General features: G+C 53.2%; 2 protein-coding genes and 1 long non-coding RNA gene across 9 annotated transcripts; 1 reads left to right on the forward strand and 2 right to left on the reverse strand.

The window, feature by feature from the left end:
• Positions 1-19: 19 nt before the first annotated feature.
• Positions 20-3,865, reverse strand: ZNF296 (zinc finger protein 296). Its single transcript, XM_006067526.4, has 3 exons — positions 3,570-3,865; positions 3,181-3,330; positions 20-1,117 (listed from the first exon to the last, which is right to left on the reverse strand). The coding sequence occupies exons 1-3, from the start codon at positions 3,856-3,858 to the stop codon at positions 123-125; spliced, it is 1,434 nt and encodes a 477-aa protein (XP_006067588.2). The 5' UTR covers positions 3,859-3,865; the 3' UTR covers positions 20-122.
• Positions 3,141-13,488, forward strand: GEMIN7 (gem nuclear organelle associated protein 7). Of its 7 annotated transcripts, XM_025269301.2 has the most exons (5): positions 5,898-6,406; positions 7,245-7,381; positions 8,936-9,024; positions 11,879-11,964; positions 12,682-13,488. In XM_025269301.2, exon 5 carries the CDS (start codon positions 12,690-12,692, stop codon positions 13,074-13,076), a length of 387 nt encoding a protein of 128 aa, XP_025125086.1. In that variant the 5' UTR covers positions 5,898-6,406; positions 7,245-7,381; positions 8,936-9,024; positions 11,879-11,964; positions 12,682-12,689; the 3' UTR covers positions 13,077-13,488. The 7 variants fall into 7 exon arrangements, with proteins under 7 accessions (XP_006067589.1, XP_025125082.1, XP_025125086.1 ...); XM_025269297.2 differs by lacking the exons at positions 5,898-6,406; positions 11,879-11,964 and adding an exon at positions 3,152-3,290; XM_006067530.3 differs by lacking the exon at positions 7,245-7,381.
• On the reverse strand, positions 13,292-14,961 carry LOC123330150. The gene is made up of 2 exons (XR_006545842.1): positions 14,664-14,961; positions 13,292-14,545 (listed from the first exon to the last, which is right to left on the reverse strand). It is a non-coding gene; the product is annotated as an uncharacterized LOC123330150 (long non-coding RNA).
• Positions 14,962-14,991: the final 30 nt, after the last annotated feature.

Here is a 14,991-nt window from a genome sequence, read left to right on the forward strand (position 1 = left end):
AAACCAGAGTCCAAACACGTGTAGCTACGTGCAGGCTTTACTCAGGGATTGCGGGGAAGGATAGGAGGTCACAAAAGTGGGTAACCATGGTGCCCTGGATGGCAGGGGGGCATTCCTTCTGCTCAGGCCTCCCCAGCCATCTCAGGGTGCTTCTGCCGCAGGTGCTTGTCCAGGGTGGCCCGCAGGCCGAAGGGCACGCAGCAGTGGGGGCACGCGAAGCGGGGCCCGCCAGGCCCCAGGCCGTGCATGCGGCGGTGGCGGTTGAGCTTGCTGCTCTGGGCACAAGCGTAGGAGCAGAGCTCGCAGGTGTAGGGCCGCTCGCCCGTGTGCGAGCGCCGGTGCACCGTCAGGTTGCTGCTGTTGGTGAAGTGCTTCCCGCAGAACTCGCAGCTGCCCCCAGGCCCCGGCCCCCGGTTCTTGCCCGCCGGCTTCAGCGTCTTCTTGGGTGATGTCTTCTGGTTCTTCTCCTGGTCCTTTCTCTGCTCCTTAGTGTCAGCGCCCCAGCCGTCCCCACCAGGGCCCACCTGAGCCCCGCCGCCAGGAGCCCCGGGTTCCTGGACCCCTGCCGTGGCGGCCGCCCCGGCCCCCTCTCCTCCTCTGCACGGAAGGACACTGGCAGGGGCTGCGGCATGGGCGGCGGGCTCGGGAGGGGCAGTGGAGGCCTGCTCCTGGCCGGTGTCGGCCAGGCAGGGGCTCTGGGGCTGCAGCTGCCGGTGGGTCTTCTTGTGGCGGTTGAGCTTGCTGCTCTGGGCGCAGGCGTAGGGACACTGGTCGCAGGCGTAGGGCCGCTCGCCCGTGTGCGAGCGCATGTGCACCTTGAGGTTGCTGAAGGAGCTGAGGGTCTTCTTACACACGGGGCAGGTGGGGCTCCGCCGGGTGGGCCCCATGGGCCCCACCCGGGAGCCCTTGACCTCGGCTTCGGGCCCCACCACTGACGACACGGCCGACACGGCCACGGCCACCTCAGCCAGGCCCAGCAGCGGGGCCTCCGGGGACTCAGGTTCCGTCTGGTAGATGGACAGTCCGTGGTCCCACTGGGCGTGGCGCAGCAGTTTCCAGGCTCCTGTGAACTGTCGGCCACAGCGGAGGCAGTTCAAGGCCTTCAGGTCCTCGTGTTCTGCAGAGGGGAGAAGGGCCAGGAAGCAGTGTGACTGGCAAGTCGGAGCAGTTGCAGTTCACAGCTGCCAGCTAGACACGAGGTGTGAGAGAGGCTCTGGTCCAGGGGCTGAGAGGTAGCAGAGGAGGCCAGGCTCCCCGCCCCCCAGGTGAAGCTGTGCAGAGAGCAGGGTGGAGAGATACGGAGCAAGGAAAATCCATGCAGTACATGAATCCCTGGGGATTCCCTCTGTGTTTGAAAAGTCTTCAAGAAAAAGTTAAAAGAGAGGGATGGATAGAGGAGTGCTAGCTTATACTGGGGTCATGAAGGGCTGACCCAATTAGGCCTGCTGGGCACCTGCCACCCGCAGCTCCCTGTTAAAATTTTCCTTAGGAAAGACTCATTTTCCAGATGGGAAAACTGAGGCAAAGAGACCTTTCCCCAAGGTCACACAGTTAGGAAGGGGTAGAGCTGGGGTTTCAATCCAGAAATCCCGGGGAGTGGGAGAGAGGAAAATGTTTTTAGGAAAAATGATTGGTTTACTTGTAAAAACAGCTCTTGATAACTGGATGTCTCTGCCAGGCCCCAAATACTTGGGTCCCATCCATGATCCCCTTTTCCTGCCTTAGAGACAAGAGTGCCAAGGTTTAAATGGGGAGAAGGCTTAGCAGTCACCAATGTTTTCTTTTAACCCTCAGGTACTATTAGTAATGTATTTCCATATCCTTTTGCCTTTATGTTTGGGATGGGGGCGGCTTTCCCGATGCACAGATCAAGAGCACAGGTGGGGCCTGTCCTGACTTCCAGTTGGTTCCCCTGCCCCCTAGCTGTGTGACCTTGGGCAAGAAATACACATCTCTGAGCCTCAGTTTCCTCATTTGCTAGAATATGGGGATCCTAGGGGTCCTCTCCCTTTTAGACTTGCTGTGACCTCAGATGGAGAATAGCTGAGAGTTCTGGTCCATCGAGCCCTCTATAAGCATTAACTGTTGTTTAGTCACTAAGTCTTTGCGACCACATGGACTATAACCCACTAGGCTCCTCTGTCCCTGGGATTTCCCAGGCAAGAATACTGGAGTGAGTAGCCATTCCCCTCTCCAAGGGATCTTCTGGACCTAGGGATCAATCTAACCACATCTCCTGCTTGGCGGGCGGATTCTTTATCACTGAGCCACCTGGGAAGCCCATCGGTGTCCACAATTCTCCCAAGCCCAAGCACCTACTGAGTGTTTTGTTCCCATGATCCCATCACAGCCCCACCCTTGCCCACAGGGTCAGCCTCCCTGCTGCAATCAAAATCCCCCCTCCCCCTCTCACTTCAGGACCCTCTCCCTGGCCCAGCCCTGAATATAATTCCATTTCTCACAAATCCCAGGGGCACATGGCACAGGGGCTAGAAATCCAGAGCTGTGTATGAGCTTCATAATCGATGCTGACCAAAAGCTCAGCTCACCAGACGTCTAGTACCAAGTTAAGGGTTTTAATTCCTACCCACGGCCGGGAGCCCAGGTATCCAGACACCCAGGACCTGGCTGAAAACAGGGGCTTCCTAGCATGCAAGGCTGGGAGAGTCCATCAGGGAGGGAGGCCAGAAGCCCCTTCCCCAACTCCAAGCAAATGCCCAGCACCTCGATGAGAAGTGATAAATAAATGGAGGGGGGTGACAACACCCCCAGTCCAGCTGGCCTCGGCTCCCCTCCCCCAGGCCGCTGCCCTCCCCAGAGGTCCCCCCTACTGCCACACTGGTCCAGCCACCTGGCCAGTTATTTCTGGCCAAGGGGAAGGAGAAGTGAAACCAGATTGGGGGTGTGTGTATGGCAAATCCCCAGACCAGTCTTCTGGGGCTGGCCACACCCTGTGGGTGGCCCTCCTCCCCTGCCCAGCCCCGCCCCCACCTCCCCCCTCACCACCACTAGTCTCGGCCCTAGGACAGGGCAGGCCCTGGCCACGCCTAGGCTGCACCCGGTGGGGAGCCAGAAAGGGGAAGTAGTGCTCACTGCCCCGCCTGTCCAGCTCAGCCCCTCTCCCACAGGAAGCCGGGCCCTTGAACTTGAGACCGGTGACTGCATCCCGGCTCTACTCACCTGAGCCCTGGCAGGGGCTGGGGCCTCTGAAGAGCTGACAGCCCAGCTTCTTGTGGTCCACGAAGGCAGTGATGGCCTCCAATGGGAAGGTCTGCAGGCAGCGGCCGCAGGTCAACAGATCTGGGTGTTTGTCGGTCCACGGCTGGCGGTCTGCAGGGAGGAAGCGGGTGGTGAGCGTGGGGTGGGGCCAGGATGGGGCCTGGGGGTTCCGAGGGAGAGGGGAAACCCGAAGGTCAAAAGGCAGGTTGGAGGCCAGGACCTGGCCAGGAAATTAAGGCAGGGGCCGGGAGTCGGGGGGGGGAGAGGGGCGGGGGTCCGTGCCCCGAGGAGGTCCCACCCGAGAGAGAAGGGAGGGAGGTTGGCCCGGGGCTGGGGTAGGGGGCGCTCACCGTGAGGGCTCAGGGACAGCGGCGTCCACTGGTTGCGCAGGCCGAGGGCGTGGATGAGGCCGCCGATGGGTACGGGGCCGGCGCAGTGGCGGGGTTCGCTCTCGAACCGCTCCGGCGCGGGCACTTCCTTCGGGGTGAAGGGCCCTAACCCCGGGGCCTGCAGGGGCCGCGGGTCCGGCTCGGGCTTCACGTCGATGACGAGGTCTCGCATCTCCATCTCGTCGTCTGAGCTGGCGGCGGGCGCGGGTTCTATTCGGCGAGGCATGCAGCCGGCCTTGCGGCGGGACATGGGTCGCGGGCAGGCGGACTGGCGGGCGGAGGACACGCGAGGCGTGCGCGCTCAGACCGAGGCGCCCAGGTGAGTGACTGCGGCGACCCGCAGCGAACTCTTACACGTGCTGGCCCGGCCCGTGGCTCCGCCCACCGAGGCGGGGCCTGCCGGGGGAGGACTGCCCCACCCTCAGCCAAACTCAATCAGGACCGTGACCCCTGCGTTTGGCTGAACGATTGAATATAAAGATAACGAGTTCACACGACCAGGCACGGAAACAGCTATTCCTGACCCCGTTTCCGGGCTGGTGGAAACTGAGGCACAAGGTGCCCACTCACACCCCCAAGCGAGAAAATGGTAGGGGCCAAGTTTCTAGCTAGGCGCCTGATAGTAATCTGACCTATTCCACTGAATACATTACAATAAAAATTCCTTGGGCTAACAAGGGTTAAGCGCCTACTGTGTGCCAGGTGCTGGACTAAGCACTAAGATGCAGCAGGGTGGAAAAACAGACAATAACCCTGGCCTCCTGCAGGTTATTCGTTCAGAAAGACAGAGTCTCAACAAGATAAACTAAAATATGAAGTGCTGTCCACCACAAGTGCCAGGGTGGGGGGGAGGGCAGAGCTAGGAAGGGTTATAAAGGGACAGGATTACTGGGGTGGGGTTGGGACCTCAGTTTTCTCCCCATGCCAGGCCTGTGTATTCGAGGAGTTCTGTAAATTAAGTTCTGTATCGACAGAGTTCTGTGAGAAAACAAGGTCAGCTCCAGGGACATCTTTTGACCACTTTAAAGTCTTCGGGTTTTTTGAGACGGAAGCCTTGGGAGGGTTTGGAGCCCTGGAGGGTCATGATCACAGACACTGACTCTGCTCCTAGACCTGGACTCGCCATTAAAACCAAATAGCCCACCAATAGCCTCCTTCCGCTGGGGCCTCCTCCAACTTCCCTTGTCAAAGCTACTCTCTGATTGCTATTTGAAGTGGCATCAACACCCTGCCCCACCCTCCAACCTTGCAAGTTTTCTTTTCTTCCTGGCACCGACCACATCACCATCTAGAACTGTTTGTTTACTCTCCTATCTCCCCTCTCCCTAACACAAGCCCCCCCAACCCCCAGAGGTCAGGGCCAGGGTCAGTTGGCTCTGGCCTGCCGGCTGTGTCCTCAGCCCAACACTGAGGGAATTTCACATGCTTAATCTCCTGGAGTGCCGCTGCAAGCCTGAGGGCTCCTTCATATTGTTATTCAGGTCTCAGCTCAACCGTCCTCCAAAGACCAGAGGACCTCCCTGACCACAGGATCTAAGACAGCCCCACCCTGCCGAAGGCCTTACAATTTACACTCCTTGACCTCCATCTGTCCCCAGTTCCCTCCTGGGCTTCAGGTTTCCCATCTATGACCTGAGGTGGCTTCTTCTTCAATGCCACCTCCCATGACGGCCCAATTAAAGACGCTCCCCCAACCTGCTACCCCCCTATCTTATTTTCCTTGTTTTATTCCTTTTGCATCCTTGTCAAGCCTTGAAGGACCTTGTCGGTGTATTTGTTCACGTAATAACCTATTGGATCTCTCTCAATCTCCCTAGAATGCAGGCTCTGAGATGAATGGAGCCAAATCCATCTTGTTCACGAACAGAGCTCCTAATGGTTCATAGTTCAGTTAACAGATTGCGTATTGAGCTCCTTCTATATGCATTTTTTTCAAAATATATCTGCAGAGGGTCTCTGTACCAGGTACTGGGTCTTGGGGATCCAGTGGTAAGCTGAGGTCCACAAGACCCCTCCCTTAGTGAAACCGTGGGGAAGAATGAATTCTGAGCCCAGAGCAGTGTGTTTCCAACTCAGAACAGACATTCTGCCTTTCAAGGCCTCAGTTTCCCATTGTAAGAAGGGGCTGTGGGGAGTCCTGCAAGGCAAAATGACCGCCTTTGGTCTCCCCCAGGTGCTGCTCTGCAAGGCTTTTTCCTGGTGCGTGGCTACTGAAAGCATGATCTCAAGGTTTCAATAGGGAAGGTGGGGTTCAGAATGGAGGTGAGGGGTAGGAGTGTGCACGTGTACGGGGTGGGGGTGCCAAGTCCCATGTGCCTTGAAGCAGACGACAGAAGCCTCAATTTCGTCTTCTGTAAAATGGACATCCTGGACGTCCACACCACGCAGACTGGTAGATCAAGAGCTCAGCGCAGGGTCAAGCCGCTGGTGGGGTGGCGCCCGGGGTCTGTGCTGATTTCCGAGCCCGCGAGCGCGCGCCCGCGACCACGTGGGGCGGCGGCAGCGGCGCGGGCGGAACCCAGGCTCGGAGGCTAGCGGCCCGCCCGGGCCTCTGCAGCTGGCGCGCCGGCGGAAGTAGGGGCGCCAGGCGCCGTGAATCTCAGAGTGGTGGGTCGCGAGCACGATCCCGCTCCTCGGTCCCAGCACGGGACGCCCACCCGTGTGCAAGACCCCGAGCGGCGGGAGGAGGCGGGTCCGCGCTTACAGCGCCGGCTACTGGGAAGTTCTAGTCCCCGAACACCTGCATCGGGGAGGGACTGCACTCCTAACGCAGCAGCGGAGACATCCCCGCGCCCGGGGTGAGTTGCGGGGGAGGGGGCAGGTGTCGGAGGTCGGAATGCAACCCCTCGGGAAAATAATAACGACGACGATAATAACAGTAATAATGGCTGAAGTCCTCAGACTCCGGCCTTTCCTGGAGCAGAATCGTCCGCTTAATCTGTGTCGGGAGGTTGGAAAAAAGTCCAGCCCAGGGCGGAGTGGGGAGTGGACGCCTGCGGGCCGGGAGGACCTACTTAGTATGAAAAAAGGAGAGCGACGGGTGGCCGGGGCGGAAACGAAAGGAAACTGACCGGCCCTGGTTGGGGGCGGGGGGATTCAGCGCTCGATGTCCAGATGCTCACCGGACGCCCCATTTAACTAATTTGTATCCAGACCGGGTCAGCCCTTGGGGTGGTGGTTGTAGGCTGGTCAGTATCTCGGTGAATTCGGTTTAGAGTCTTCGCTGTTAATCTGGTAGCTCAGTTGGTTCCCAACCCTGGCCACTGAAGGTTTAGCTAAGTGTTTGTCCACGGAGCCGATCATTCCTATTTTCTAGAAAGTGAACTTTGAGGCCCCCAAGAATGGAAGTTTGTGAGTCTCTTGCCCCTGCCATTGATCCAAGTGATGGGCACTTTAGTTTTTCTAGTGGGGAATGGGATCCAATTTTTTTTTTTCCCCTGAAACCTGGGCAGGAAATCCTTGGCTTGGAAACTGATAGGATTAAGGACTCTCGGCTTGGTCACCAGGAAGAATATCTGCCTTTGCTGTCTTGGGCACACCCTACGTGACCTTTCTCAAACCAGTTTCTTATCAAGTCACTCCCAGACCTCAATGGCTCTCCTTTGCTGACTGAAAAAACTGCCCTTTTGCATATAGGACAGGTGTGATGGCCCTGACTGTTACCAGACCAACCTTGGTTTCTCCCTTTTCCTGTCAGTCACCAGCTTGCACCCAGTAAATGCTTTGACATCACCCAACTTCATTTTCCTCTTTGGGAAAAGGGGATTGTGCAGGTATGACCAATTTTTTTTTTTTTTTTCCTCTCTAGTAGCAAAAACATGGCCTATGTTGGCCCATGTTTAATTTAATTTTGTTTTACTAAGGAATTTAACAGAACTTTCTGGCAACTTGCGTATTTCCCATCAGCCCTAGAGAGGAGTGTTTCTCCTAGAACACTCAAAGTGTTAACCTACAAGTGCTGGGAGAGAGCCCTGGGGGCTGGTGACCCTGGACTAAACTGGGAATGCAGTGGTCAGATACATTAGAAAATGTACATATCCCTTAATCTCCTTCACAGCCATCTGTCATGTAGCAGTCCCATTAATTCATTGTTCACTGTGGTCTTGCCCATCAGGTGAAAACCTGGGAGTCTTCCTTGGCTCTGCCCAGTCCCTTAGCAAATAGTGAGGGCTCTCAATCCTCAACAGATAGCCTAATCCAATCATTTCTGTCATCTTCCATCTTCCCCATGAGGTGGCTTCCTCACTGGGCTCCCTGCTTCTCCCCTTGCCCCTCACAGTCCATTCTTTGTGCAGCAGGCAGAGGGATCCTATGAGTCAGACCCTGCTCCTCCTCTACTCAGAGATACCCCAGTCCTCAAGGCCCCTGCCCCCACCTCCTGCACACTGGCTTCCCTACTATCACCCAGTCACCCTTCTATGGGCTTTGAGTTTGCTGTCCCCTCGAACTGGAATGCTTTCCCCTCCATATCGCCTCATGGCTCAATTCCTCATTCCATTCTGGTCTTTGCTCCAATGTAAGCTTATCAGAGCCTTCTTTCCGGAGCCCCTTCCTGGAAACCACCTCTTACCCCCCCAGGCAGGGCCAGGTGTCCCCTCTGGGCTCATGAGGCCCCCGGGTTCCTTCATTCTAGCCCTGCCTACTCTTGGTGTCACTGTCTGGAGCCCTAGTGTGTCATCCACTGGACGGTAGGGCCGGGCTCTTTGGTTCCCAGCTGGGTCTCCAGCACCACCCAGCGTGGGTCAGGTGCAGAGAAGGCAGTTGGATAATAGGGGGAGTGAATCCTTCCACAGATATTTATTGAGTGACCCCTGGTTGCCAGCCCTTGTGATGTAATCAGACATGTCCCTTCTCCCAAAGTCTTACGTGCTGTGGCAGAACAGATGGCACATGGGCAGACAAGTAAATGCATATTGTCAGGAGGTGATAGTGATGTGGAAAAAAAAAGATACTACAAGGTGAAAGGGCTATTATTTTCCTCCCTGTAAGGAGGAATGTTTGAGCAGTGACCTGAGTGAAGTAAGGGAGGAAGGCAAGCCATGTATCTGCAAATATATATGTCTCATGTATGGAAGAAGGTTCCAAGCAGTAAGAATAGCATGTGCAAAGGCCCCCGGGGCAGGAATGTGCTTGGCATTTTCAGGGACTGACAACAGTGACCACAGGGTAGAAGGGAAGGAAATGAGATCACAGAGGTGATAGGGCTTGGGTTGAGGACTTTTGCTTTTGGCCAGATGGAGTGGGAGCCATGGGAGGGCTCTGAGCAGAGGAGGTGTGAGATCAGACTTAGAGCTGCAATTGAGAAACGTTGATTCATTTCTCTGCAGGATCCTTTCTTGCAAGGAGCTGACAGTTGAGCTGCCGAGACAGGAAGAGCCTCACAAGAAAAAAAGACAATCCCAATCACCTCTGTATGGTGAGTGGCCCTGGGATGGGACCTGGGTACCTGATTCGTGTCAGTCACTTCAGTGAATCACTTTAGAGAGGAGGGGACTGAAGCAGGGGGAGGGGTGTACTGCCTGAAACTTAGGTCCTCTCTCCTGCCCACAATGCCAGCATCTCCTTACATGCAGTCAGCATCAGTGCAGTGGGCAGGGTGCAGGGTAAATTAGGAGTGTGAGATTAATGTACGCACAGTACTATATATAAAATAGATAAGCAACAAGGACCTACTGTATAGCTCAGTCGGGAACTATACTAAATATTCTGTAATAACATATAAGAGAAAAGAACCTAAAGAAGTGTATATATATATATGTATACGCATATATATATATAGTTTTCATATATATAGTTTTCCCTGGTGGCTGAGTGGTAAATAATCTGTCTGCCAATGTAGGAGACATGAGTTTGATCCCTGGGTGGGGAAGATACCTGTAGAGGAAATGGCAACCCACTCCAGTATTCTTGTCTGGGAAATCCCATGGACAGAGAAACCTGGAGGGCTACAGTCTATGGGGCTACAAAGAGTTGGACGTGACTTAGCAACTAAAGAGCAAAATATATATATATATATTTTAATATATAACTGAATTATATATATATTTATATATATATACATATAACTGAATTGCTTTGCTATATCCCTGAAACTAGCACAACTATACTTGAAAAAAAAAAAACCCGACCTCAGTGTAGCAGCATGTAACATGTTACAGGCGAGTGCTAAACTTTCACATTTGTTGGGTCATTTAGTCCCCGTGGCAACCCTGTCAGGTTGGTCCTCTTGTCAGTCTATTTTATAGATGGGGAAACTAAGGCAGCTCCCCCTAGGTCACACAGCAGTACCAGCACTCACACAGTTGTTATTCAAGTGTAACTTCAGTGACACTAGGGAGAACCTAGTGTGTAGGTCATGAACCTATGGTGCAGAGGCCTGTTGAATCCTGATAACAAGTGGAGGTGGCCGTTGGTGCCGTTTCTCCACACAGTGGAAGAGGAAACGTCTTTTGCTTGGGTCTCTTGCTCTTGTCTCTCGCTTGAGGTCACCCACCTAAGCAGGCCTGAGAGCTCAATTTCCGTTCCATTCATTCCAGCAGACACAGTATTTAAGGAGTCTGGTCTGTATGCCGCCCCATGTTCCAGGAGCTGGGGCTACGCAGAGGGGAAAAAGCAAGGTCGCTACCTGTGGGGAGGCAGCCGTCTCGCAGGGAAAAAGACCATAAGCAGACCAGTAAATAGACAACATCACGTGTAAGAGAGGGGCATGCTCTGAAGAATGAGGAAGCCGACTCAGATGAAGGGGGCTGAAGGGGAGATCTTGAAGACAGGCTGCTCTGGGAATGGGGAGAAGGCAGTACAGGCAGAGGGAACCCCAGTATCAGGGCCCACGAAGAGACCACACCAGGCGTGCCTGAGACCAGCAGGGAGACCAGTGCGGCCAGGTGGAGAGAGTAGGCGGGGGCGTGAGGCCAGGGCACGGGCGGGATCCGTAGCATGCAGGGCCTTGAGGGCTGTGGTGAGGACTTTGACTTTGACTCTAAGCAAGACGGCAGCCAGGGGAGGGCTCTGAACTGAAGAGGGATGTGATCTGACCTAGGTGTTAATGGGGTCCCTCTGGCTGTGTGTGAGGACAGACTGGCAGCGGGTAAAGGTGGAATCGGGAGTCCAGTGAGGAGCTGACTTCAGTAGTCCAGGCAGGAAATGACAGTGGCTAGACCGAGCTGTTGGACAGAGTGCAAACTATTAGTTTGTGAATCAGTCAGTTCAGTTCAGTCGCTCAGTCATGTCCGACTCTTTGTGACCCTATGGACTGCAGCACGCCAGGCTTCCCTGTCCATCACTAACTCCCAGAGTTGACTCAAACTCACGTCCACTGAGTCGGTGATACCATCCAACCATCTCATCCTCTGTCGTCCCTTTCTCCTCCTGCCTTCAATCTTTCCCAGCGTCAGGGTTTTTTCAAATGAATCAGTTCTTTGCATCAGGTGGCCAAAGTACTAGAGTTTCAGCTTCAGCATCAGTCCTTCCGATGAATATTCAGGGCTGATTTCCTTTAGGATGGATTGGTTGGATCTCCTTGCTGTCCAAAGGACTCTCAAGAATATATATATATACACATATATATATATGTGTATATATATATATACACACATATATATATATGTGTATATATATATATTTTTTTAATTTAAAATATATATTTTTCTCCCTGAGCATTTCTTGTTTTTGTTTGCCACTTCTAACCAGGGATAACCCGGTTAGAGTTCCCTAAGCCGGAATAACCCAGGCCACTTCCTTGGTGGCTCAGATGGTAAGGACTCCGCCTGCCAACACAGGAGACCTAAGAGATGTGGGTTCAATCCTTGGGTCAGGAAGATCCCCCTGAAGAAGGAAATGGCAACCCACTCCAGTATTCTAGCCTGGAGAATCCCATGGACAGAGGAGCCTGGCAGGTTACAGTTCATGGAGTTGTAAAGAGTCGGACACAACTGAGCAACTAACACACACACTCTTATGAAAGCACCAAATCCTAACCACTGGTTAATCCTAACTAGGGAACTGCCTGCGGCACCGCCCCGACATTTGTCTTTTATGATCTGAATATTTTTGAAGAACCAGGCTAATGTTTTTGTTTTTTTGGTAGACTGTTCCTCAGTTTGAGTTGCCTCAATAGATTGAGGTCATCCGTTTTTGGCAGGGCCACCATAGACGGGGTGCCCTGTCCCTAGTGTCATATCAGGATGCCCTTGGGGTTTGTTTGCCCCATTACTGTACATGTTGATTTAATGCCAACGTTAGACTGGTGTCTACCACTTCCTCCACTGCAGAGTTACTCTGAAGTCTTTACAAGGAATATCTTCTGAGGAGGTACTTTTAACACTTTGCAGATATCCTGGGCCTTCTCAAACATATGGTAAGGACTTTCCCCTCTCCTCCCTGTATTTCATTTATTTATTTAAAATAAGTATGACTCAAAAAATTTCACCCTTAAAAAAAAAATCCCCCTTTTGAGCTGACTCCTGTGTGAATGGGAACTTACTTGGAAGATGTGCTGTGCTTAGTCCCTCAGTCGTGTCTGACTCTTTGTGACCTCATGGGCTGTAGCCCCCCAGGCTCCTCTGTCCATGGGGATTGTCCAGGCAAGAATACTGGAGTGGGTTGCCACACCCTCCTCCACAAATAATGGATTGGATGGGCTGTTTGTGAGAGAGGTCAGGGCTTGTTCTTTTAGCAAATATTTATTGCCAGGGACTGGGGATAAAAGCAGTACAGGGAATCTCTTGGCGGTCCAGTGATTAGGACTCCACACTTCTACTATAGTGGGCCATGGGTTTGATCTCTGGTCCAGGAACCAAGATCCTCTGGGTGGCACAGCCAAAAACTTAAAAAATAAAATTTAAAAAGCAGTGCAAAGGCTCTGCTTTCATGGACCTTGTAAATGGGGGTGATAGGTCCTGGGAAGAGGGGTGACTGGCCAAGGGATGGCACAGATTTTAGAAGGGGGACTTAGGAGTGGGGTTTTGGACAGGTTAAGTGGAAATGGGGTAGATAGGCCTCTGCCCCAAGCCCCCTCTTCCTGTAGCTCCACACTCCCCATAACGACTCCCTGGTCTACTTCTTCACCCAACAGCCAGGATAATGCAGACTCCGCTGGCCACTCCTGTGCCTGTGCTCCGGCTCCCCCGGGGTCCTGATGGCTCGAACCAAGGCTTTGCTCCCGATGGACGCAGAGCTCCCCCGAAACCGGAAGTCCCTGAAGTCCCGGAGCCTCCAGAGTCTCGGGAATCCCGGGAACAGCAGGCTCGAGCCTCCCTCCGGGAGCGCTACCTCCGCAGCCTGCTGGCCATGGTGGGGCGCCCAGTGTGCTTCACTTTGCACGAGGGTGTGCAGGTGATCGCCCACTTCGGAGCCACCGACCTGGACGTGGCCAATTTCTACGTGTCGCAGCTTCAGACTCCAATAGGCGTGCAGGCTGAAGCACTGCTCCGGTGTAGTGACATTATCTCATACACCTTCAAGCCATAAAGACGTCATCGTGTTCATCTTTCTGCCTTGAGCGTAGCTACAGTCTCCCAGGCCTCCATATGTTCCTGAGCTTGGACCTCTGGGCCCCAGAGAGTTCAGAACCCCCTTGGAAATTCGCACCAAGCTCCAAGCAACTCTCACATCTCTGGACATCCAGGGTGTAGTCAGTAAACTTCTGCAACCCCATGGGTTCTACATCCTGTTGAAAGGAATGCTCTACCTCACAGAACTCTCAACTCTACAGATATATGGGCCCCATGCCAGTTCCTGAGGATTTGGGACAGAGGGAGGGAATAAAGGACGGCAGATTACCTAATGGGAAATTGTCTATTGAAGAGGGTGCAAAGTTCAGCCACCCTGGAAATATTCCCCAATGCTTCCCTCCTGCCAAGGAATCAGTTATCTCAGGAAACTTTGCTTCTTGTTTTATTTCTCTTTTTAATGTAGCCTATAGGGATTGAGCCAGATTCAGGGAGTGAAAGGGTGGCTATTGAAAGGCTGAATCCTGTGGAGCTGGGTCAGGAAAGGGAAGACATGTCAAAGGAGTGGGAGGAGCTGGGATAAAGATGTGAGGATTGGACCATGGCTAGTCTAGAACAGCTGGTGTGACCTGGATGCCAGACTTGGGAGACCTGGACTTTTCTGGTGGGCTGGCTTGTATACAGTGAGGGGAGTGACTTGAATTGGATCACATGGTCACACACAAGAGGTCCCTCCCATTGCCTGGCCTCTGGGTGGGTAGCCTTTAGGTGGGTCAAACCGTGCAGCACCATTGGGGAAAAGGGGGTTTAAGGGTTAGAGTGAAACTTTGCCCCTTCTCCATTTAACCCCGGCTTTGTAGCCTGGCTGTCCATTTCACACACTTTACTTTTATTTGTTTGGCCATGACACTGGGATCTTCTCACACCAGGGGTTGAACCCATGCCCCCTGTAGGGGAAGCACAGAGTCCTCACCATTGGACCTCCAGGGAATTCCCTCAGTAGATTGTTTCAAAAAGTAATTTCTGCCCCCTCTGTAGTCCCATCAGTTTAAGAATGTAAGTGAAGATTCCGTTCAATATAGATGTGATTTCCTTTGGTCATCTTCAGTGGTCAAAGTGCAGCAACCCCTGAAGTTGAATGAAGCTTGTGCAGGGCCTCAGCTCCCGTTTGTTCATTCTCAACGCTACCTCTGGTGACTCCTGGGCCCAGATTTCGAGTTGCCTTAGCAACGACGTCACTTGCTCCTCCCCAAGTCACCTTTTTTGGTTTTAGCTCCGCCCACCCAGGGTTGTGGTTGGGTTGGGATAGAGCGGAGAAAGTGCGGAGGCGAATAGTAAACGACTGAGTCAGCCCTTGTGGGGGCGTGGCTTGAGTTCGTGCTAGTTCGCTACTGGCTCCGTGATCTACCTGCTCCATCGCCGGGTATTTCAGTTGGAAGATTCGTCCCTTGCTTTCGGAATTTCTTCCCTCGTCTAGCTTTTTCTTTTCTTAAAAAAATAAAAAAACAAAAAGCTAAATTAAGGCTAGAATACGCCTTATGGACTCATTTCCGTTTTTAAGTTTATATAAAATACAATTTATAGAAAAGAGCCCGACACGACTTACCGTCTGTTATAACCACAAAATCCAAAGAGGGTCATTGATGAAATTGCAGCCTGCAAATGGAAAGCTGGAGCCTAACCAAGTGGAGACAGGCTTTGTCTCCAGGCAGAGATTCCCTCTGTCAGCATCCATCACCTGTACTCATATAGTCAACACAACTCCTATAGCCTTTCAAGTTCTCCATCTCTTTGCTTCTCTCCATATCAGTTGGCCTAGCCTCACCAAGTATATGTTTTTACTCCTATCACCTCCACTCCTTTCTCCGTTGCCTGAGCTCGTGACGAATGTGTGAGGGCCTGAATGTTAGTTATCTACTTTGAAGCCGGGAGGC

Source organism: Bubalus bubalis, chromosome 18, assembly GCF_019923935.1.
Source record: "Bubalus bubalis isolate 160015118507 breed Murrah chromosome 18, NDDB_SH_1, whole genome shotgun sequence".
Taxonomy (NCBI): Eukaryota; Metazoa; Chordata; class Mammalia; order Artiodactyla; family Bovidae; genus Bubalus; species Bubalus bubalis.